General features: G+C 35.0%; 1 protein-coding gene across 1 annotated transcript in view; it reads right to left on the bottom strand.

The window, feature by feature from the left end:
• The window catches only part of KLHL1 (kelch like family member 1), a 532,887-nt gene extending 516,117 nt beyond the window's left edge, over positions 1–16,770 (bottom strand). Inside the window, exon 1 of the mRNA XM_052650221.1 lies at positions 16,268–16,770. Coding sequence (XP_052506181.1) covers positions 16,268–16,770 — 503 coding nt within the window. The remainder of the gene's footprint in view (positions 1–16,267) is intronic.
• Positions 16,771–26,659: the final 9,889 nt, after the last annotated feature.

Below are 26,659 nucleotides of genomic sequence, written 5' to 3' on the forward strand. Positions count from 1 at the left end.
TCTATTTTTAGTTTGGTCCATTTTTCTCTAGTCCATATCACATATTGCAACAGAAAAAATTTCTAAAGTTTGATTTTCATCAACTAAATTGATTGCTTCACAGTCACCATAAGTTAAATACAAAGTTTTTAATGTAATCCAGAAGATTTCAATAAGCATTTTCCAAAATAGAAATACAAAGGCTGAAAGGCACATGAAAAAATATTCAAGATTGCTAATTGTTAGAGTAATACAAATAAAAACTGTAATAATCAACCACCTCATGACAGTGAGAATGGCCAGCATTAAAAAGTCTCCAAATAACAAATGCTAGAGCAGGTATCCCTAGATCTAGGCCTGGGTCTAGGGCTTTCTAGGTGGCACTAGAACAATCTAGTGTCATAAAGAACAATCCTGCCAACGTAGGAGACATAAGAGATGCAAATTCGATCCCTGGGTCAAGTAGATCCCCTGGAAATGGAAATGGCAACCCATTCCAGTATTCTTGCCTGGAGAATCCCATGGACAGAGAGGCTTGATGGGCCACAGTCCATAGGGTTTAAAAGAGTCAGACATGACTGAAGTGACTAATCCTGGAGAGGGTATGGGGAAAATGGAACCCTTGTATACTGTTGGTGGGAATGTAAGCTGGTGCAGCCACTATGGAAAACAGCATGAAAAATAAAATTAAAAAGAAAATTACCATATCATCCAGCAATCCTACTCCTGGGCATATATCCAGTCAAAATTATAATTCAAAAAGATACATAAAACTCTGTGTTCATTGCCCCATAGTTCACAATAGCCAAGACATGGAAACAACCTAAATGTCTCAGATGTGGCACATGTATACAATATTACTCAGCTTAAACAATATAAATAAAATAATGCCACTTACAACAATTTGTATGTAGCTAGAGATTATCATACTAAGTGAGGTCAGAAAGAGAAAGACAAATACCATATATCAGTTATATGCAAAATCTAAAATATAACACAAATGGAACTACTATGAAATAGAAACAGACTCAGACACAAAGAACAGTCTTGTGGTTGCCAAGAGGGAGGAGTAGGACTGAGTCGGATTTTGAAGTTAGCAGATGCAAATTATTTTATATAGACTAGATAAACAATAAGGTCCTACTATATGGCACAGTGGGCAATATTCAACATCCTTATCCATTATGATAAATTATAATGGAAAATAATATAAAAAAGAATGCATATATACATATTTATAACTGAATTACTTTGTTGTAGAATATAAATTAACATATTGTAAATCAACTACACCTCAGTTTTTAAAAAGAAATAATTTTGTGTTCTTTGATAAGCTCTTTAATAATATAAATTTAGTTTTAAAATTGAAAACATTTTCTTCTAATAAGAAATCTATTTAAAGTCAAAGACCATTATTAAGGAGAATAATTGCAGGTAAATATTTTATAACTGTTAGGACAAGAGCTAGAGAGGAGCATGAACTTCTGTTTTTCCTCTGTGAGAAAATATGTTTAGTGATCCTTCCAAATCATCTGGTAAAATACAAAGAAGAATCAGAGATGAGGACAGCACAGCATTTCCTTTCTGTGTCCTTAAGGGAAAGCTCAGAATTGTACTGATGCTCCTCTAGTATTAGAAATGGGGATGGTTCCCATTGCCTCAAGATAAAAGTCCTTGTGGGCACACAGCAAGAATTTCTGAGCTTTCTTTGCAGAAATATCTGCTATAAAACTATTCAGCCTTCTCTTCTTTCTCATCTACTGCCAAGAAGAAGGAAACAAAAAACTTAATGTGAATAATTTCATAATGAAGTTCTGCAAGGCAAATATCAATAAATGATACCTGGAACCATGAATTCAAATTCAGTCAGTCTTTCACTCCAATATATGATTCAAGGAGAATTAGGATCAAATTATTTTTCAAAATATGAATAATCAGTGTATATATGACTTACAGTACATAAATATTAAAAGAAATATACCATACAATTGAATTTCTTTGGCTCATCATATTTTTTTTTCACTCAGTTATAAGTGTTTAATGACCAGTTGCTTATTCTTTTTTATGGTGTGAAGTATTACTCTATTTGGCTGTGTGTGTTTGTCAGTTGTGTCTGACTCTTCGACCCCATGGACTGTAGCCAGCCAGGCTCCTCTGTCCATGGTATTCTCCAGGCAAGAATACTGGAGTGGGTTACCATGCCCTTCTCCAGGGGATCTTCCCAACCCAGGTATAGAATCCAAATCTCCGGCATTTCAGGCAGATTGTTTACTATCTGAGCCACCAGGGAAGCCATGCTCAATATGGCTGTTATAAAAACATTTTAATTATTCTCCATTAATCTATATATTGTGAACTTGATACTATACTATTCAAAGTAGGTTAATTTCAAGTTTTGCTTTTCTATAGCTTCTTTGAATATTTCAATGGGTTTTAGAATAAACCTGTCAACTTGCTCAAAAAAATCAAGAAGAGATTTTCTTTGAGGATGTATACTATCTATAAATCAACTGGAGAAGAATTAACATCTCAGTAATAGTAAGTTTTCTGAACCATGAACATAATATGTTTTTCCATTTTTAGGACTTTAATTTCTATCTACCTAGTTTTATTGTTTTGAGCTTATGAGTCCTTCTCATCTTGTTGTATGCATTTACACGTATTCAAAATTTACTGATGTTACTATTTTTATAATTTCAATTTCTAGATATTCCTTGATGGTATATAGAAATGCAGTTGGATTTTGTATACTGATTCTGTATCCCAAACCATAAAAACTTCATCTTTTTGTAGATTCCATAATTTTTTCTAATAAACAAACATATCTGCAAACAAAGCCATAGTGTTTACTTATTACTCTATGTTGATCTATTTTGTACAAATGAAAACATTAATTTTTCCTTTCCAATATAGGTGCTTTTTATTTATTTTTGTTTCCTTATGGAACTGAATATCATCTCCAATACAATGTTGAGCAAAAGTTGTGAGAGAAGACATTCTCATTCTTTCCAGATCTTAGAGGAAACACATTTAATCTTTCAACATTTTGATGTTGCCCCAAGGGTATTTTTAATAGATTCTTTTTATCAGATTGATATTCTTTCTTCTGAGAGATGCTTTGTTTAATATTTTTATATATTAATTCAGCTTTCTTTTGATTAGTCTTAGCATGCTTTGTATTGTTTCTATCTTTTCCTTTTTATCCAGTGTTTGTGTTTATATTTAAAGTGTATTTCTTCTAGGGCTTTTTATACAATGACAATTTCTGTCTCTATATTATGGATGTATATACCGATTACTTTAATGTAATTCTTGATATAGTAAGATTTCAGATTATATGTGGTGTGCATTTACTATTTGTCCTATCTTTGCTCTCATTTTTTTCAATTAATAGAATAATTCTTAAAACAGCATTTTATCTTTGCTGGATGACTAGCTATTTTGTTTTGTTATTTTATTATTGTTTAGTTACTTTAATGGTTATTTTAGGATTTAAAATATACTTCTGAGATGGCTTTCAAATGATACACTTCTTTACATTTAGTATAAAGAACCTTGCAATATTATACTTTTATTTCTTCCCTTAATGCTATAGCAGTTATAAGTATAGGTTACACATATGGCAAAACCCTCATATTTTCATAGTTTTTGTTTGTTTAATGACTATTTATGTTCCAGATGTTCCAGATTTATATAATCAAAAATAATCTTTATCTTTTTACCTATGCAGTTAACATTTCTGGTGGTTTTTCATTCCTCTGTGCCAACTGGTTTATTTTTACTTTTCTTTAATGAATTTTAATATTTGTAGAGCATGTCTCCTTCTGATGAATTTTTGCAACTATTCTAAGCCTGAAAAAATATCATGTCACTCTCATTTTGAAAAATATTTTGGATATATATAGTATTTCAGATGGGTAGTTTTTTTTTTTTTTTTTTTCCCTTATACTCTCAAAAGATGATGTTCTACTTTTCACTAGCATCATTTTCAATGAGAGTAAAATGATCCATCATTCTTTATTTTATATCCCTCTACACAACACGTGTTTTCTCTGGAAGTTTTGATATTTTAATATTTATTCTTGGTTTTGAGAATTTGATTAAAATGTGACTTATGGCAGTTTTCATGTTTCTTGTGATTAAAATTCATTCAGTTCAGTTCAGTTCAGTCGCTCAGTTGTGTCTAACTGTTTGCTACCCCATGAATCGCAGCACGCCAGGCCTCCCTGTCCATCACCAACTCCTGGAGTTCACCCAGACTCACGTCCATCGAGTCAATGATGCCATCCAGCCATCTCATCCTCGGTCGTCCCCTTCTCCTCCTGCCCCCAATCCCTCTCAGCATCAGAGTCTTTTCCAATGAGTCAACTCTTCGCAAGAGGTGGCCAAAGTAGTGGAGTTTCAGCTTTAGCATCATTCCTTGCAAAGAAATCTCAGGGCTGATCTCCTTCAAAATGGACTGGTTGGGTCTCCTTGCAGTCTAAGGGACTCTCAAGAGTCTTCTCCAACACCACAGTTCAAAAGCATCAATTCTTTGGCACTCAGCCTTCTTCACAGTCTAACTCTCACATCCATACATGACCACAGGAAAAACCATAGCCTTGACTAGACGGACCTTAGTCGGCAAAGTATTGTCTCTGTTTTTGAATATGCTATCTAGGTTGGTCATAACTTTTCTTCCAAGGAGTAAGCGTCTTTTAATTTCATGGCTGCAGTCACCATCTGCAGTGATTTTGGAGCCCCAAAACATAAAGTCTGACACTGTTTCCACTGTTTTCTTAATGTTGAGCTTTAAGCCAACTTTTTCACTCTCCTCTTTCACTTTCATCAAGAGGCTTTTTTGTTCCTCTTCACTTTCTGCCATAAGGGTGGTGTCATCTGGATATCTGAGGTTATTGATATTTCTCCCAGCAATCTTGATTCCAGCTTGTGTTCATTAGGATTACTAAAAATATGAGTTTATACTTTTCATAAAGTTTGGAAAGTTCTGCCATTATTTCTTTAATTTTTTTTTTTTTTTTTTACTTTCTTCATTTTTCTCTTTCCTTTGGGAATTCTAAGTATATATTTATTAAGTTTTTTTAAAATTATCAAATCTTTCTTTCCTTGTTTCATTTTGGATAGTTTCATTGCTATGTGTTCAAAATCATCATGTTTTTCTGCTTCTTGCTCTGTCACTAATTTCATTCAATATTTTTTTTTTTTTTTCATCTCAGGCATTGTGTTGTCTTTTGGTCTAGAGGTTTGATATTGATTTTTTCATATCTACCATGGCTGAGTTAACTATTTGAGCATATGGAATATTGTTTTAACTGCTTTAAAGACTTTTCTAGAGTTTAGGGTCAGTTTGGTTGATTGATATGTCTCCTCATTATGGTTCATATGTTTCCACTTCTTTGTTGCCTAGGTATCTTCAATTCAATGTCAGACATTGAAATATTTGCCTTCTTTGGTACTAAACATTTATTAATATATGAATTATTTTTCAACTCTGTTCTAGAAGACAGTTACAAACTTGGAAGCACTTTGATGCTTTGGGGATTTCCTGTTAAGATTTGTTAAATGGAAAAATGGAAGTGTTTACTCCAAGGCTAGTTATTTCCTATTACTAAGTGATTAATACCCTTCCACATACTTTATCTAGTACCAGGATTCATTAGGTTTTCCATTCTAATTATTAAGAACAGGTAACAATCCTGTGAAGAAAAATATCAAAAACCTCAGATATGCAGATGATACTACCCTATGTCACAAAGTGAAGAGGAACAAAGAGCCTCTTGATGAGGGTGAAAGAGGAGAGTGAAAACCTGGCTTAAAACTCAATATTAAACAAACAAACAAAAAAAACAACTAAGATCATGGAATCTGGTCTCATCAGTTCAATTCAGTCGCTGAGTCATGTTTGACTCTTTGTAGCCCCATGGACTACATGCAGCACACCAGGCCTCCTTGTCTTTCACCAACTCCCAGATTTTACTCAGACTCATTTCCATTGAGTTGGTAATGCCACCCAGTCATCTCACCCTCTGCTGTCCCCTTCTCCTCCCACCTTCAATCTTTCCCAGCATCAGAGTCTTTTCAATTGAGTAAGTTCTTCACATCAGGTGGCCAAAGTATTTGAATTTCAGCTTCACTGTCAGGTCCTGAAATGAATATTCAGGACTGATTTCCTTTAGGATGGACTGGTTGGATCTCCTTGCTGTCCAAGGGGAATCTCAAGAGTCTTTTCTAACACCACAGTTCAAAAACATCAATTCTTTGGCACTCAGCTTTCTTTATAGTCCAACTATCAAGTCCATACATGACTACTGAAAAAACAATAATTTGACCAGATGGACCTTTGGTGGCAAATTAATGTCTTTGCTTTTTAATATACTGTCTAGGTTGGCCATAACTTTTCTTCCAAGGAGCAAGTGCCTTTTAATTTTAAAGCTGCAGTCAACATCGACATTGATTTTGGAGCCCCAAAAAATAAAGTCAGACACTGTTTCCACTGTTTCCCCATCTATTTGCCATGAAGTGATGGGATCAGATGCCATGATCTTCGTTTTCTGAATGTTGAGTTTTAAGCTGAATTTTTCACTCTCCTCTTTCATTTTCATCAAGAGGCTCTTTAGTTCTTGACTTTCTGCCATAAGTATGGTATCATCTGTGTATCTGAGGTTATTGATATTTCTCCCACCAATCTTGATTCCAGCTTGTGCTTCCTCCAGCCCAGCATTTCTCATGATGTACTCTGCATATAAGTTAAATAAACAAGGTGACAATATACAGCCTTGATGTACTCCTTTCCTGATTTGGAACCAGCCTGTGTTCCATGTACAGTTCTAACTGTTGCTTCTCGACCTGCATAAAATTTTCTCATGAGGCAGGTGAGGTGATCTGGTATTCCTATCTTTTTAAGAAATTTCTGCAGATTGTTGTGACCTGCACAGTCAAAGCCTTTTGTCCCATCACGGCAAATAGAAGAAAAAAAGTGGAAGCAGTGGCATATTTCCTCTGCTTGGGCTCTAAAATCACTGCAGATGGTGACTGCAGCCATGTAATTAAAAGATGATTGCTTCTTGGCAGGAAAGCTATGACAAACATAAACAGTGCATTAAAACGCAGATATATCACTTTGCAAACAAAGGTACATGTAGTCAAGGCTATGGTCTTTTTGGGCTTCCCTGATAGCTCAGCCAGTAAAGAATCAGCCTGCAATGCAGGAGACCCTAATTCAATTCCTGGGTCAGGAAGATCTGCTGGAGAATGGATAGGCTGCCCACTCCAGTATTCTTGAGCTCCCCTGGTGGCTTAGCTTGTAAAGAATCCCCCTGAAATGTGGGAGTCCTGGGTTCAATCCTTGTGTTGGGAAGATCACCTGGAGAAAGTAACAGCTATCCACTCCAGTGTTCTGGCTTGGAGAATTCCATAGATTGTATGGTCCGTGGGGTTGCAAAGAGTCAGGCAGGATTGAGTGACTTTCACTTCACTTTACTTCACAGTCCTTCTAGTAGCCATGTACAGATGTAAGAAGAGAGCCATAAAGAAGGCAGAGCACCAAATAATTGATGTTTTTGAACTGTAGTGCTGAAGAAGACTCTTAAGAGTCCCTAGAACTGCAAGGAGAGTGAACCAGCCAATCTTAAAGGAAACAAATCCTGAATACTTATTTGGAGGACTGACGCTGAAGCTGAAGCTCCAATACTTTGGCCAACTGATGTGAAGCACCAACTCATTGGAAAAGACCCTGATGCCGGGATAGATTGAAGGCAGAAGGAGAAGGGGACAACAGAGGATGAGATGATAAGGTGGCATCATTGATTCAATGGACATAAATTTGGGCAAACTCCAGAAGATGGTGAGGGACAGGGAAGCCTGTCATGCTATAGTCCATGGGGTTGCAAGGAGTCAGACATGATTTGGCAACTGAACAACAACCATCCCTGTAATTCTGACATGGCTCTTTCCCAGAACTTGGGTGGTTTCCTTAAACATGTGTAACTATCATCAGTCTACTGAATACTGACCTGCTGAATACTGAAGTGGCACCTCTGCAGACTTCTGGAGCTTTCTACTTATTACAGATTTCTTTTATGACACTGTCATTTGAGGTCTCACTACTTTGGTCTTCCTGGCCACTTAGCTCCATCTCTTCAATCCAGGGTGGTTTGCACAGTCTTCTTCCTTTTTCCTTCCCTGTAACAGTGCCTGGAATCTCTGAAGGCAGTGAGCTTGGACAATTAGTGTTCATTCCATTTGTTTTTCATATCTCAGGAATTATTCTCCTGCAGTGTCTTATGTCCAGTGACTTGAATATTTTGTTTCATATATTTCTTCTTTCTTATTTTTTTCTTTTTCTTTATTTTCTTACTTCCTTCTTTCCTTTCTTCCTTTCATTCATTTTTTCTCTGTATTCTTTTCTTCTTTCCTTCTTTGTTGTTATTTTAGATGCACACATAAGCCTAGTGCCTTTTATTCTAACTCAGCCAGAAACAGAGATATCAGTTCTTTTATCCTGACTTAAAGAAAATGATTTGATTATTTGATCTACGATTATTTTAACATTGACTGCTTTTCCAAATTTTCTTATTCTTAGGCAGATTAATATGGGCATATTCCTATTGCTAATAAGAATTTTCTAACCAAAGCCACTATAACTAACCACTAACAAAGCTAGTAATTGAGTGAGTGAAGTCGCTTAGTCGTGTCCAACTCTTTGCAACCCCATGGACTGTAGCCTACCAGGCTCTTCCGTCCATGGGATTTTCCAGGCAAGAATACTGGAGTGGGTTGACATTTCCTTCTCCAGGAGATCTTCCCAACCCAGGGATTGAACCCAGGTCTCCCACATTGTAGGCAGATATTTAAACCACCAGGGAAGTCCAAGCTAACTAAGCTAACCGCTAACCAAAACTGCTATAAGCCACAGTCATAAAGAAATTAAAATGCAAAATTCCATGCCTTTTAAGAAAAAATTGCACAAGTAAATGTTTAAATATCATCAATAGATTACCAAAGACCAAATACCTAGCTACTAATGTGTGTAAACCTCTCTACTGAAATTACATATTATTACATCTAAGGTAAGGTAACTGGAAAAGTAGAAATCATAGTTAAATTTTACTGTGAATGATAAACTACTCCAACTTATTTTCAGCGTTGTAGAGTTCAAAGATGAATCTCAGGATTAGAAAGTCAGGATATTTTTATATCCATAAAGTTTAAGATATAAATTCAAAACAGTTTTTCTTTCCAAGGGTATTTTTCTGTATACTCTGAAGCTGATACTTATGAATATTAGCCTAAAGAGACATCTCAGACATTTTAAAGTAATTGGAATCTATTAAAGAAGTAAATCAAACCAAACCATATGTTTATTGTAGATATAAAGAGATTTTTGTATTTACCTCTTTAAAACTATAAAATAGTTGAATTATTCCTACCTTTGTAATATAAAACCCCCTAATTTTATGTTTTAATTTTTAAAGTTATCCCATCACATTTCAGCCAAGATGAAAATGCTGATTTACATAAGTACCTATCAACATCATTAAGAATAAAGGGGCCCAAATGATCTACTGAGACAGTGTTACAAACAAGTATGAGAAGAAATTAAATTGAAAGATTTCCTATGAAAAATTATAAAAGTTTGATTTATGCTGCCTAAGGGATGGGGAAATCTGAATTTAGAATTAAATCAATTGATTCCACTCTTTACCTTTATCAAAGACTGTCAGATCATTTTCAAATACTAGTTCTGTGACATGATCTTCAGTCAAAATGACCTGCCTTGTTGGCTGATCATTCGCAGGATTTTAAAATCATACCATACATTCTATCAGTCAAGCTAAACTGTGTAATGCTTTCATAAGTTCTTATACCAATCTGTTTCTAAATCCTGGCCAGAAAGTGAGAAAAAGTAGTAGCACCAAACCTATTTATATATTGTGGACAAAATTGTTACCTATAGTTGATTTACAACACTTTCAAATATTTGATTCTGCTCACACTATCTGTTTCTATATCATGTTTTCCTCCAAGTTTTGAATAATCTTATCTTAAATGCAGAAAGATGAATTAAGTTTATCTGGTCTAAACTAATATGTACATTCCAGAGAATTTGTTTTTACAGCTACTACAAAAATACCTACAGTGATTTTGGATGTTAAAATAAAATCAATAGTCTCATTACTGTGAGACTCCATTTAAAATGTAGTACATTTTCATGTTCTTAAACTTGATATAATTCTAAAATATCCTGCAGATCTAAAATTTCTGTAAATTCTGTAAGAGCTCTTAGTCAAAAGCAATGAAATTTGACTTAACATGTACATGTTAGAAATATATCATCTTTTAGATATACAAATTATCTTTTGATACTTATAGAAGAAATCAACAAATTAAAATAACTTATCAATATTATATTCTATATTAATCAAGTGTTGAATAGGGAGATTTTCCTTATTTTTTAAACATTTAAACTGATGCCTTGAAGTGGTTAATGATATAGTTTACAAAGTATTCATTAGAAATTTCAAAGAAAGCCAGAATATTATTTTTCAACTAGTGTAGAGGTTTTATGGTTTGTTACAACTAAGAGTTCTATTTATTTCATCTTGCATTTGCTTTTACATCTTTCTCTTAGATAGCTCTGGAGTTTTGAGTACTTTTGAGTACTTTCAAACCAACCTAATGATCTTATTACTTTTTCCTTTATGATCGTCTTATTTGCCTGAAGCAAATGTACTCAGAGGAGATGGCATCTGGAAACTGTAGACTCATTTGCAAACAACACAATATATTGGTAAATGCATCCTAAAATAATTTTAAAAAAAGAAAAAAAAAACTTTCCCAGAGAAACTATTGTTTTTTGCTAATTCTAACTTAAATTTTAATAGTCTGTATAATAGCCAAGTGTAGAAATTTTAACAAGGAAGCCATAAAATTGAATAAAATAACGCCATACACTTTTTCACCACAAAATTGAGGTCATGGAGAAAATATAAATATTATTTATTTTAGAGTTCCATATAAGAATGTTTTGAGAGCTATATTCCTGAAGAAATAGCACTTCGTGTCATTTTCCTTTCCTTTGGACTGAAACAAGGCTGATTTCTTTCCATTCTAAATAAATTCCACAAACTTCTATGAGATTCTAATGGTATATGTTCTTTTCTGTGACACATCTCTGTATCAGTTGTTCTGTACTTCAGAAGGAGATTTTCCGTCCTAATGCTCTCTTTTGGATTCCAAAATTAATGATTTTTTTATGTCTAGGTTATTTCCTTATACTTTTATTTAACTAAAAAGTAAAATGCACTGAATGAGCAATACTTCAGAAAGCAATTTGATGTTTTTTAACTTGGGCTAAGTCCTCTCTGACTGAACCTTTTCAGGAGTTGTCCATCACTATCATTTAAAATAGTTTATTTAAACATTGAGACACAAGCATAATTTCCACCAAAAAGATAAGAATTCTTTCAGTATAATCTTGGCTGAGCCTCTTTTCTTCTGTTCTGTTTGTTTGTTTAAGCAGACTGAGTGAAGAGTTGGCAAAGTGGCATAGAATATGGTGTTAGGAGTCAGAGAATAAAGATTAAACATCCAGTTGTACTCCTTACGGTCCTGCGATTTGGGGGAAGTTAATCACCTGTCTATATTTCAGTCTTCTTATAATCATAAAATGATTATGTAATCATTTAACAAAGGGATCCATAATTATATCAGAATCAAAGAGGTGTTCTAAATATTAAATTCCACAATATAAATATTCAGATGCTATCTGTCAAATAGAAAGTTCTTAATCAATGTCACTTATTATGATTATGACAAATATGTATTCATTCAACAGTATTTATTAACTATATGCTCTATGATAAGTATAAAATAATGAGCAAACAGAAACATTCTGTCCATGAGGCAAACAGAGTTAGATAAATTTAAAAAAATGTAGCACATATATTATTATATAATTATAATAAGAAACTCAAGACAGAGACCAGTTACTCTAAAAACATAAAATAAGGGAATAAAATAAATTAAAAATTTTAAAGTGACTTTTGCTGGAAGATCAATGAATGTTTCTTCAAGAAAGCTACAAGGATTTTATTTAAGACATTTCAATAATGAATAGTAATGAATTCAGAAAAGGGTGAATTGAGAGAAGGAGAATCACTATGTAATCAGGAAAGGAATTAACTTTGTGAGGCCCAGAGGCAGGGAAAAGCAATACAGAAGAACATTGCCCCTGGAAGACAGGGGAGGAGCATGGGGATCTTGTGAGGGAAAGGCCTAGATGGCAGACAAGGTTCAGCTCTTTCAGGGCATCACTGTCCACAGAATGGATCATGGTCAGAGTGGTGGAAATGCTTTGAAAAATAAAAGGAGAATCAGGATCTGGCAAAATAGTTCAAATTTTTATTTCATAAATTTTCTTTGACTCTAATATGGAGGAAGATTACAGGTGGCAATGTTAATAAAGAAAGAGAATGTAGATGGGAGTTATAGAAGTTGACATAAAAGACAAAAGTATTTTTAAATGAAGTGCAGTTGGTGGAGATGGAGAGATGTGGGATAGATACAGGGGAAAGGACAGTTTTGAAAGAAAAGTGACAGAACTTGGTGGAATATTGAAAATCAAGAGAGAGAGGATTTTGACAAATATGATCCTGGATTTCTAGCTTGCACAACCTAACGCATGGAATGTTCTTCTCTGAGACAGAGAAAAAGGAAAGTAAGCAAGAGAGAAGGGAGCTTATGAGCTCAATTTTGTATGTGCTGTATTCTATTATATCTGTGATATCCACCAGAGAGATCAAATGGATGTGTGAGACCAGAGGTCAAGGTGGGGGTAAAGAAGAGGGTTGAGTGTGGGGAGGTGGAGTCTGAGTTTTCAAATGCAACTAAAATACAGTTTGGTGGCTCAGTGGTAAAGAATCCTCCTGCCAATGCAGGAGAGGCAAGAGATGCAGGTTCATTTTACTGGATTAAGACGATCTCCTGGAGAAGGAATGGCAACCTATTTCAGTATTCTTGCCTAGAAAATCCCATGGGCAGAGGAGCCTCATGGGCTACAGTCCATGGGGTCACAGAGTTCAACTAAACTGAGTACATATGCAACTGAAGCCATGAAAATAGAAGCCTCCACTCTGTGAGAACTGAAAAAACTAAAAAAGCAATCAGTTAAACATAACGTATTTTCTCCTATTCACATTACTATGAACTTCAAGAATAGGTCTTTGTTTTTTTAGTTTATTACATATAGAATCTGGTATAAAAAAATTAAACATATCAAAAATATGTAATGATCTGATGGTTAGGAAATGATATACTGGCCAACAACTAAGTTCAGACAGTAAAAAAGAGAAAATAAATGAGTAATAGCACAGGGCAAGAGCCTATTACTGTAAGAGTTAGGATTCTTAGTGGTGTCACGGGTAAGGTAGAATACTGAGATTTGTTTATGTATGTCTGATAAAGTGGGATAAGATAAAGACTGGCTTTCAGCAGTAAATCAATTTACTATGTCTTCTTGCTACCTTTATGTTTCAACTCCATGATAATTGAGCTTTCCAGAATTCTGAGATTATGAGCTGCTTTCTGCTGAGCAACTTCCAGCTGCTGTTTGAACAACAAATAAAACTGAGCCACTTATATAAAACAATGTTCTTAACTAGTATGAGAACAAATAAATAAAGAGAAATGAAGACAGAGAAAAAGGGCCAACTCTTTCTTTACACATGTAGATTAGCTTAATATAGTGCTCAAAATTGATGAAGCAAAATGCTAAATATCAAATGTGACAGCATAGAATAGCAGTAAAGTAATGACTCAAGTAATCAAAAAGATCATGCAGGTTTATATGGTTTATGTGTCCATTGGTCATTATGAACCCCATGTAGATTGCCTGCATGGGTTATGATAGAAAACAAAGTAAATCCATATTACAGAATGATCTTACATATTGTTTTTCATTTTGTATTTAACATATTGGAAATGTTGTCCTTCCTAGGAAATGGACATTATTCTTACCACATATTATAATAATATATATTGATAACAACTAATTGCTAAGTTTAGTAGCTTGCTGTCAATCAATCATGAACATAGAACCAGTAATCTATGAATGTTTAGGAACATATAAAATCCACAAGATACTATCAGTGCTGACTAATTTGTCCAGCAAGAAATTAAAATTTAACTAAAGGATTTAAGCATAAGAATTTTAAAATAAAATTAGACCTTAATTTCAACATTTTACACATACAAACTCTTATAAGAAGCCCTCATATCAAAAGTAAAGATGATTTGAAGTGGCACTTGACTTGTTTTCAGAATTGTTTTCATATACAACTCTTAATGAGTAAAAACACTGATGTATATTCAAAAGCGAGGGACTGGAAGTAAATCTGATGGGTGTTTTATCTTTAACCTAGACTATTAGTTATTAGTTTTATTTCTTTAATTTATTATAAATTCTTAAGCCAGTACTCCATAAGAATTTCCAAATTCTCCAACTTACATAAAATTTTTCTGAAATTACTTATCCCAAATATGCCTTATATACTTGATATATTTTTATAAAGCAAATTGGCTTTTACAACTATCAAACATAAATATTCCCAGAAGATCAGGTGTTGAGCTGATGAGAAGACTTTACAAAACTGAAAAAAAAAAAAAAATCTATTTTTTTTTTTCCTAAACTGTCTGAGACACATAAGTACCAGTTTCAATATAACAGTAATTGGTAAATATTTAACCTAACTGGTTTTCTTTTAAACATATAAGGTGAAATACTAGATCTTTAGAAATGATTACCCAAAAATTAAAACAAAAATAAAATTAAAATTTCTCAGTTAAAGGGGCTAAAGCCCAATGTATTTTATTTTTTAAAAAATCCATAACTGTAGGTCACCAATGAATATCTAAATCAAATAATGTCACAGTAGTAATGATACCCAAAGTCATGACTATTTTTGTAAAGTATCTTAATTAAACTGAATAATAGATAAATTTATATTTTAGGTCTCCTATACATAGAAAAAACTTTCTCATATTTGAAAATAGTAAATTAAACCTCTCTTTATAAAATGATAAACTTCCATTATATTATCTTTGCATATAAGATTATGTTCAAGATTCTTAAAATTTAAATTCAAATCCACATAATCCATATAATTGAAAAATTTTAAGGATTGTTTTTGTATCTTTAACTTCACATTTGTCCATATAAAGAACATCTATAGTATTTTGTTTTATGTGTTCTTTCATGACAACTTGATGAAATGTTGATTCAGTGAAGCAGAAGTTTAAACATTGCATCTGTTTCTAATTTACTTACTGAAAGGTAAATTTTAATATTAATCATTTCCCCATAATTTTCCTATGGCTCCTCTGTATTTCTTCTTCATAATATATTCTCATATATGAATTAAAATGCAAACCTTTTCAGATCCCTTCACTATATGCCTAAAGTAGTAATGATCTAGTGTAGAATGAGTTAATTCTCTGAAAATATCAAGCTCAGAATGAGGTCATATGTGAGAGAGTTTTTCTACATCTTGACAGTAGAAAAACTGTACTCAAAGATGTAATATTAGAAATAAATAGGAAAGTGGCATTGACCTGCTTACTAAGAATACACAGTCCATACTGAGCCAATGAATCAGGGTAGAATAATGCAAAGGGCATTAGTAAGAGTTTAATTCTGAGACATTGAGCAAAACAAAGGTGATCACGAAGTAGAATAAAAAGGCAAGCTGGGATAGAGTAGAGTAACAGAGAGTATAGTCTTTCATGGAGGAGAAAGAGAGAAGATAATGTTGTCCAGAACCTCCGTCTGTCCACCTCATTACTCCTGGAATATAGATTCAAGCCACAAGGATCCTAGATAATCTGCCAAGCCAATTACTAGGCCAGTATACGAGATGCATTTGAATATGAAGTTTCTCCTCACATTAGATAAATGGGAGATTCACACATGTCATTTAGTGACAGAAAAAGACAGAAAAATACTGAAACCTCAGAAATATGAGAACCACTCTACCTGGAGAGTTAGCAAAATGCATATATATTCAATTTGTGATTACAACTCCAAAAGAAAAGCAATATGTAGGAGCTAATAGAAATTAACGAGGAAACTTTTAATGAGATTACAACTTGAGTAATAAAAAGCAGGTTGGCATCTCTTAATCAAAATTTTCAACCTGAATCTTATACTTAGTAACTACCAGGGCACACCGGGTGGGACGGGAACAAGTGGAAATTGAGGGCTGCTTGGTTGTCCCATGGGGTCTTACTGTACCTGTGTCCACACCCTTCACCTGTTGCTTGGCTCGACTTGGCTGGCTCCACTTTGAACTCCTGTGGGACAAGCCCTGTGCCGTGTGGTTCAGAGAAGTCCATTCCGGGCACCTCCTCCTCCTCTAAGGACTCCACGTAGAAGAGAGTCCTGGCAGGCTGGTGGATTCCCTGCCTGGGCGCCCCTGGCTGCAGCCTCGTAGCCACTGGCAAGAGGGTGCCATTCAGAGTGCTGAAGGAAGAGGCAGAAGAGGACGGGGAGGCAGGCGAAGAAGAGGAGGCAGAAGAGGAAGGCTTCTTCCAGAAAGTGCTCACTCCGCCCTTCTCTTGGCTTTTGAGCAGGCGGTTCTGGCTGGGTCCCCAGTGCTCGAAGCTGCTGCTGCCGTCCTGTTGCAGACAGCTGCCCCCGGCCGGGCCGCCGGCCGACGGCGACGGGTGGCTGAAGAGTTTCCAGCGGAGTCGCAGGATGTGCTTCACATCGAAGTCTTTTCGCCCAGAGCCTGACATGCCTGACAAAAGGAAGGCGAAGGGACCTCAGCTGATGCAGGAGTAGATGGGTTGGGGAGGCCGGCCAACGGAGCCCCGGGTTAGAGGAGGGTACGGGAGGCTCCCTCTGGACCCCGGGAATAGACGGGACCGGGCGGCTGAGCTCCCTGCCAGGCGACGACCGGAGCGCGAACAGCAAAGCCGTGCGGCTCAGCTGCGGTCAGGACCTCAGGACCCGCGCGTGGGGAACTCAACGGCTGGTTGCACAGTCAGGAACTGGACGCAGAGGGCTGAGAATCGCCGATCTCCTTGCGGGGTCCCGCGGTGAGGGACGGCCCTGATGCCGGAGACGGGCGAGGGAGGGGGGTCTACGCGCTCAGAGCTCTGGAGGCGAAGGCAGCTGGATACACCTCCCTAGCATGCAGGGTGGCAGAGCCTCAGTCGAGAAGCTGTCGGCTCTCCTATCCTTGCGGCTTAGAGTTCAGTGCCTGGAGACTGCAGAGAGAAAGATCCCCAAGTAGCGGAAGAAGCACACACCCCCCAGCCTTCTCGATGCACCTGCGCCCCTGTCCCTGCTCTCTAGGAAGATGCTCTGAGAGCTGCGGGTATCTCTGAGAAAGTCAAAATGCCTTCTGCAAGGCGAGAAGGGGTGGTTTTATCTAGTCAGTTTGTAAGAGAGAGAGAGAGAGAGAGAAAAAAAATTCCAGCAAATACAGGAGGACAGAAGGAAAGCCCGCGCCGTGAAGCTGTCAAGGTCCTCACAGTACAATTTTCTCTCTGCCTCGGCGCCTCCTCCTCCCCCGTAAGTGACGCAGATGTGCACTGAGGCCTTAACGGAGAGATGGAGAGAGGGAGGGAAGGCTTCAATCTTCTTTATGCAAGTGAGTCTGCTGCTCTTATTGTCCCCTTGTGTGGGTCCTGTCACCTTTTTTTATTCTCCTTCCTTACTACGTTACTATGTAGCAATAAAAGTAAAGCAAACAGGCAATATGCTTTAGCATCAGTAAACACCAAATGTGAATCATGGCAGCATAAACTTAATAGGCTGCCATCGCTTTGCAGGTTGCAGGTTAATGGCTTGAATTATTTAATAAACCGCATCCTTTAACCTTTAGCCTTAGTTTCTCTGTAGTGAGAAGAAAGAAACAGGATGCTGGCGTCAAAGTGTGACGATTCCACCATTCTGACAATTACATTGTGATTCTGCCAATAACGCACTCAGGCAGTGCTTCACCCTGGGGGCCAGAGGCACACGGTACAAATTTGAAATGGGCATCTGAGCACAGGGGACGAGTTTTGCAAAATCAGTGCATTTAATGAGTTGCCATAGAATGAAAGCTGTTCTCAGTGTAAACCAAGAAATGGAATAAAATGATAAAACATAATTTCAAGGCATAACCTTCTAGTACAAAAATCATGATATAAAATGTATGGAAGAGGTTAGGGGGAAAAAACTGAGTATACCCAAAGGCTACTATTCTGCAGAAATCTCTTGTTTGAAGAAGAAAATATGTGTTTTTCCTTATATTTAGAATGAGAAGATTTATGATCCCTTTCTAGCTTTGACCACGTAGAGATTTTTCAGCTTTTCCTTTAATGAGCCTTTAAAATAGAACCAAAATCATTTTTGCCAACGTCAAACAGATCAGAGAAGTTGCAGTTTCCCTAACTCAACAAGGAATATGGTTATTTGATTAAATGAAATTCACAGAAATTTATGAAAGTCATAGCTTCATCAACCTCCAACAGAACACAGGAATCAAAGATTAAAGCACAGTTATATTATTATTATATTACCCCATTGTTGAGCAATAAAGTTAAACAGAAACTGAAGCTACATTTGAAGTCTTTCCTAGACAAAGTTAGATGTATTCATAAAACAAGAAATTAAGCACATAAAATCCCTACTTTCAGAAGGAGAAAAATCACTATTCCACATTTAAATATTGATTTATTCCACAACAGCTGGACTACAGTCCCCTGTGCCTTGATTTTTTTTTCTTTCAGTATTCAGAGTTAAAAAAGAAAAGAAAGAAAGAAAAAAAAGCCCTTTAAAGCAAACAATGGTGACAGATCATTTTTAGCCAAGAACTGAATCAAGTATTTCTCTTTGGGGAGAAAGCAGTGTATGAAATCACACATTACAAGCAAGACAAAAAAACTTTCCATCAGAGGTAATACAGAAATATGAGTGCATATAACTAACTGACTTTTTAAGAAATTGATTGCATTATGGATTTTCCAACTTGATTTAATTTAAACTTAATTTAAATATTATAAAATATATAATATAAAATAGTATAAATAAGGTTTGCTATAGTTTCCTTCTTCATATCTGAAACATTCAAAACTGTAATTCAGTACTCATTTCCACTGCTATTTTGAAATTCTATTACACTTTTACTTTGCAATATCAATATGATTATTATGCAGCTTAAAAGTTATCTGTTCAAATTTATATGACCCAAATTAATGTAATTTGTGTTTTAATATAAAGAAATATTAATTAAATTCTTAAGTAGGTATTGATTATATTTATTTAGTTTTAGTGTTATGTTTTATTATTGAAGTAGAAGGAAGGAGGGAAAAATGAAGTAATAAGAGAAGGAAGGAGGAGAGAAAGGAAAATGAATGAGAAAGAAAGTCAAAAAGAAAGAGAAAAAGAAGGAAAGAAAGAGAGGAAATGAAAGAATAAATTTAATAAGACATCATGACTTACATTTATATATTAGAAAACTCTGAAAAAATATGCCTTGTTAAGTATCCAGTATTCAAACTAAAAAAAAAATAATAATTTAGGACTTAGAACACATTAGGTCCAATGGCAAGAAACAGCAGACATGAAAGAATTAAGTTCCTAGAAACTGGCTGTAAGCACTAACAAAGGATGATTGCTTAGCCAGTTATAAATTATTAACTATCTTTACTTTATAATTATCTGTTGTAATCTACTTTTGAGTCAAATAAATTACGGATTAAGATAACCATACTCATAAGGAAGAGGACAAAAACATAATAGACACTTTTGAAGAATCCCCAAAATCACATTACACTTTCTTTTAAACAAGAATATCAACTCAATTTTTCTAATCCTATTGTTTAATTAAATTGATCTGTCATTTCAATCAGGGTCTTTCAAATGAATGTTCATAATATTGCCATAATTTCCTGACAAAACTTTAGCAAAAAATCCAGAGGATGCTCAAACATTTACTTCTATACACATGAATAAAACTCTCCAAATAATAATTAAATTCAATATGAACATTAAATACACCTAGCTGAAAGTTCCTACAACTCAAACATTTAACCAAAAAGAAAAATTGAATGTGAATCCAAGCATTTTCTTGGTGGAAAATTTTCTCTTTTAGCAATCATTTTCTAAACACATTGAAGTAAATGTGTATCTGCTCCAAGTGAATTCTGATCCTTCTGAATCTTTTAGACAGTACTTCTACAATGTCTAGTAATTTGCCTCTACATAATAATACTCAGCAAAAGCACTTGAACAGCTAATTATTATCCAATTTGAAAGTTCAGATGTTAAAAATTCCTGTATTTTAGTTTGTTTTTTTGTTCATATTTGTTTTATTTTAATGAAATATATCTATGGACATCACTAGAAAATATTTAAAATGAGTGGAAGGGGAAATTACAATAGTTCTGTAATGATATTTTCTTTCTTAATATGAAAGAAATAATGCCATATAGCACTAATATTAAGTGAGTTCATATATAGTATCAAGGGCTTATTCTTCTTAAATCAAATAAACATTACCTGTTCAAAGTCTATTAATCTTCATTACAGTATATGTATAGTTTAGTTAAGCAGCAGTTAAATGACTGCTTACTAAACACTTGTAGGTGTTAATTGATCCTGACGGACCATTTTAATCCACTCTACCTCTTTGGGTTATTTGACCTTTTTGATTTGAATCAGGCAATAAATGTATATGCTTGAGAAGTTCTCATACATATATGTCTGAGTTAACTGCATGAGTGTAGGAATTCAAAATGATACTAAAAGAGTGCATTCATATTAACGATGACTGAGGTTTCATTTAATTATCTTTTTATCCTCAAAATTGTGAAAATACACTATTTTGACATTTGAAGTAGGTGCTCTGGTTATAGTCACATTGCTCAGAACAATATGGTATGATTAAATAAACCCTTACTTTTTTAAAGGAAATATTTTTTAAAATATATAAATATATAGACAATATATTAATAGAGATAAAGAGAAAACTGTTTCACTAATACTTTATATTTCCAAAAGTGTTAAGATTTATATGGAATAAAGTAATTTCATTATTTTTCATGTCAAATTTAAATTTTTCATTATCTCTGTGAGGTAACATGTGCGTCCTCTGGAATTTTTACCATTAAGGACAAAATAGAATAGTAAGATTATAGTATATACGATACAGACTTAGAACTTAAAGAGTTTACGATGTCACTATAAACAGGAAAATAACAACACAAAATTTAAATTTTAGCTTCAACATAGTTGCAATTACCATTTCCTGCTTAGGATACCTGAAAATTGAAGCCAACCCAGAATGAACTTTGTGAATGATATTTTATTGTCTTGTGTCTCATATGGACATGGGCTCTTGAAAATTTTTATAAGATTTTCTCATGTCAGGTTTCTATATCTCCATCTTTCTATCTGGAAGAACATCTGCCAAGCTCTTACGTTTACTTTCATCTGCTTTGTTACCAGATCTGTTAAAAATCTATAATCAGAAAGCCTGTCTTAAGAAACTAAGATTCCATTTGCCTTATCACAATTTTGACTAGGTATATAACATAAATTATAGATGGTTTACAAATGCTCCTTTTCCCAGAAGTCCATGTGTTAAGTAACATGTGAACATATAAGAGTTGAGAGCAATATTTCATGCATAACCTGTTTTAGAAATAATACTATAACTTATTTCAAGTAAATTGTGTATTCAAAGAGCCTCAAGAAGATTATTCTGATAAATCAAATTCCTTTGAGCATTGTTAATACAAGTAAACAGGTTTCTAATTTTTAATTTGAATATCAAAGCTCAAGGTATTTAGTATATTTTCATGACTTTTACTACCAATCAAGATGTCTTTTGGTCCCCAGTCCAAAAGAAGATTACCTGTTAGCCTTGTAGGAGGCTAACTAATGAATCTCTAGACTGAATATATGTTTCCTTTATCTACAGGGACCTTTCTCTTCCTATGCTATACTAATTATTAGCCAAAATGAAAGATGGGAAGGTTCTATAGGGAAGGCTCTCCTCTATAGAACAGAGGAAATATGACATGTGTTGAATACAAGTGTACTATAAAGGATGAAAAATAGAGTGATAAATCTGAAAATCATAACACCACATAAATTTCATGAGATTTTAGCCTACTTAAGTTGTGTGTAGAGTTTGGGCTTCCCTGGTGCTCAGTAATAAAGAGTCTGCCTATAATGCAGGAGACATGAGAGACGCAGGTTCAATTTCTGGGTCAGGAAGATCCCCTAGAGAAGGAAATGGCAATCCACTCCAGTATTCTTGCTTGGAAAACTCCATGGACAGAGGAGCCTGGTGAGTTACCGTCTATGGAATCGCAAAGAGTTGGACATAACTGAGAGATTAACACTTTCACTTTTCTAAAACAACATTTTAAATAAAGATGACAGTGGGAAACAGATACAATTGTAGATTATAATACATTCTTTAAACCTATTCATACTAGATAGACTCTCAGATTAAATATGGAACCTTTTCTCCAAAGTTAAAGTTATAAAAATGTTAATGATATTATACTTTATTTTTATATAGTGATCTAGGCAACTAAAATGGAAAGTATAATTTTATAACACCTTTCTAAATTCCAGACAACTATTTCATTTAATCTTTATAAAAATCTTACTAGCTAGACATTATAAAAGACTTAGTGTAAGAAAAATAAATTTAAAACTCCACTTGCCACATCACAGGTATTTTCTTTTATTATCTAGCTCAGACAGTTTTCCACAGGTATATTTTTCCTCCTGCTAAGTACAAGAGTGCATTTTTTAAAAAAGACACACTTCTTATGACATTTCAATGTCCTTTCATAAACTGTGATTTAGAGTTTGGAGGTTCATAATTATCTATACATTTGCTCTGCTCTAATAAAAAAGATATTTTTAGCATTTTCAAATGTGAACTTTTCAATATTAGTGTGTATTTGCATGTGTATGTGTGTGTGTGTGTGTGGGTGTGGGTGTGTGTTTAGACAAGAACAAAAATAGTATCTCCTTTGAGACAATAATTTCTGGAAAACACAGAGATTATTTTACTATGCTATAATGGTTATAGAGGGCAGAGAACATACCTTATTTAATACTGAATTCACAGTGCCTAGCACAGCGTTCCTGGTGGATCAGAGGTAAAGAAGCTGCCTGCAAATGCAGGAGACTCAGGTTTGACCCCTAGGTTGGGAAGACCCCCTGGAGAAAGAAATGGCAACCCACTGCTATAGTCTTCCCTGTGAAATCCTATGGACAGAGGAGGTTGGCAGGCTATAGTTCATGGAGTCACAAAAGAGCCTGACATGACTTAGCAACTATACAACAACAATAACATAGTGCCTATCATGGCATGATAAAGTAATATATAATTTTTGAATTAATAATAGTGACCAGTTTGGGGGATGGGGTAGAATGGACTCCTATAGGAGAAAGCAGGAAAAAAAAAATTAAACAAAAGTATGATAAAACATTCTGTCTGGAATTATTTTGTGTTAGAGCAAATAGAATTATAAAAAAGTGTGTTCTGGAATACCTCAGTCATATTACTAAATGATTCTAAAACATTTTAAAAAATCAGCTTATATTCTGTGATCCTTTCTAGAAAGAGGCAATGCAATGTGTAATGTATTTAGACAATTTTTTCATTGTTAATATTAAAATTTTTAAAGTCTTTACATTTAAGTTTATAAACTTTAGTTACATTAGAAACACATATTTAATTCACTCATGCATTACTGCATGTATTCAAACACATTTCTTTTTTATTGAGCATCTACTATGTGCCAGGCCCTATTCAAAGTGATAGGAATGAGGCAATTAAGAAAAAAGGTAAACCAAAATCCATGCCCTCATTGAACTTACATCTTTGAAGTGAGTGATATAAATTAAAGGTCAATAAATAAATAAATACCAGATGATGAAGATGTCTATGGAGATAGTATCAAATAAAGAAAGTAAAAGTTTTGAAGGGAAATAGGTTGAAGTTTAAGTAGTCTGAAAGAGCAAATCTCACTGGGAGATGGATACTTCAGCTCTGTCCAGAAGGAAGTGAAAGCAGATTTTATTCATGTAAATGGAACAGTACCCCAAACAGATCGCATAGACAAGCAAGGACCTTGGGAAAGGATACATTTTGGAATATTTAAGGAGTCATATCAACTAGAGCTGAGTCACCAAAGGGAAACTAGAAGATGAACTTGCGGTGGGGTGGAGGGGAAGGGGGATGGTTCAGTCGCTAAGTCGTGTCTGATGCTTGCAACCCCATGGACTGTATCCTGCCAGGCTCCTCTGTCCATGGGATCCACCAGGCAAGAATACTGGAATGGGTTGCCATTCCCTTCTTCAGGGGATCTTCCCAACCCAGGAATTGAACCTGGGTTTCCTGCATTGCAGGCAGATTCTTTACCAACTGAGTTATAAGGTAACTCAGCGTGGGGTGAGGGTCAGTATGGTGGCTTAAAGGATCTTCCAGGTGAGTGGATAGGAAGGTTTGCTTCTATTCTGAATCAGATGAGAAGCCATTGGAGTGTGCCGAGCATTGGTGTGATAGCATCTGACTTTAATTTTCTAAGAACATCTTGGCTGCCAGGTTAAAAATAAAGAGAAGAAAGCAAGGTGTGGACAAGAAAACATTAGAATGCTATGGTAATAGAGGAGATAAAAGGTGATAGAAGTATGGGAAGTTTTGGGAAGGTGTAGCATTTCTAGGGAATTGATTTTTCAAGCTCACAGCCTTTTTCTTTCCCCTCTATACTATTAATGTTCAATAAAGTTTAATTCTGTTTTTGTTTCCCAAAGGTAATCTTTTTCCATTTTTTGGCGAGGGATCCTATTCATTGATGTCAGATGCTCACATAACTTAAGCCATGTTCAGGTAGTAATCTGTAATTTCAGCCAACAAAATAATTTATATTTCATTGAGATTTAGCAAATGAAACTTTAAACCAAGATATATTCAAAGTTCTTTATCATTCTTTAGGGATTGCCAAAAATGTTAAAGGCAGCACCTGCAATCACAGCCTAGGGTGGACTGCCCCGCTTGAATATATACAATCTTGTTTTTATCTGTTTTATAAACTGGGCTTCTGCATGAATCTAGGTATATGAATAGCTTCTACTGTTCAAAATTCTTTTGTGAAACAACTATCATAATCTGAATTTGAATGTAATTTAGGAAATTTCAGGCCTGTTAGAAAACAAAATATGAGTTATTTCTGAGTTGAATGGATCCTTTTATTGTTTTAATCTCTTTCACCATGCGACCTGATATTACTGAAAGTCAAAGTTGCTCAGTTGTGTCCACCACTTTGCAACTTTATGGACTGTAGTCTGATAGGCTCTTCTGTCCATGGAAATTTCCAGGCAAGAATACTGGAGTGGGTAGACATTCCCTTCTCCAAAAGATCTCCCTGACCCAGATATCAAACCCAGGTCTCCTGCATTACAGGAAGATTTTTTACTGTCTATGCCACTTGGGAAGCCCATTTGTAGTACAAATTTAGTTAAATGTAGAGTTGTTTGCTGGTCAACATTCTGGCTTTGCATATGAATATTAGCTCAGTTCAGTTCAGTTGCTCAGTCATTTCCGACTCTTTGCAAGCCCATGGACTGCAGCATGCCAGGCCTCCCTGTCCATCACCAACTCCCAGAGTTTACTCAAATTCATGTCCATTGAGTTGGTCAAGCCATGAAACCATCTCACCCTCTGTTATCCCCTTCTCCTCCTGCCTTCAATGTTTCCCAGCACCAGGGTCTCTTCAAATGAGTCAGTTCTTCGCATTAGGTGGCCAACGTATTAAAGTTTCAGCTTCAGCATCAGTACTTCCAATAAATATTCAGGACTGATTTCCTTTAGGATGGACTGGTTGGATCTCCTTGCAGTCTAAGGGACTCCCAAGAGTCTGCTCCACCACCACAGTTGAAAAGCATCAATTCTTCAGTGCTTGGCTTTCTTTATGGTCTAAATCTCACATCCATACATGACTATTGGAAAAACCATAGCTTTGACTAGACGGACCTTTGTTGGCAAAGTAATATTTCTGCTTTTTAATATGCTGTCTAGGTTGGTCATAGATTTTCTTCCAAGGAGCAAGCATCTTTTAATTTCATGGCTGCAGTCACCATCTGCAGTGATTTTGAAGCCCAAAAGAATAAAGTCTGTCACTGTTTCCCCATCTATTTGCTGTGAAGTGATGTGACCAGATGCCATGATCTTAGTTTTCTGAATGTTGAATTTTTTTATTAGCTATATTTTGTCAAAATATAAAAATTTTAATTTGCATTATAAAAACACATTTTCAGTAATTGAATATGTCTCCATTTATTAATGCTGATTTTTGTGAAAATAATAGACTGCTAGAACAAGTTACACTGCAGGATAGACTTCAAATTTTCTCTTTCCAGATTCCTGACTGGAGAATCTAAGATTGACACTTCCATCCATTAGAATGAGCTTTCTAGAAGGTTCATTCATTATTTCTGATCTTCTGCCATAAATCTGTACTTCTGTATCAGCACTGAAAACCCAGACTATGGATTTCTGACTTACAAAAATGTCAAGCCATGCAGAAATAATTGAAACCGCAGGAGATTTCAATCAATCAATTTAGTATTGAGAATTACCTGTGTCCTCAGTCTTGTGCTGTG

Source organism: Budorcas taxicolor, chromosome 12 (genome assembly GCF_023091745.1).
Source record: "Budorcas taxicolor isolate Tak-1 chromosome 12, Takin1.1, whole genome shotgun sequence".
Classification (NCBI taxonomy): Eukaryota; Metazoa; Chordata; class Mammalia; order Artiodactyla; family Bovidae; genus Budorcas; species Budorcas taxicolor.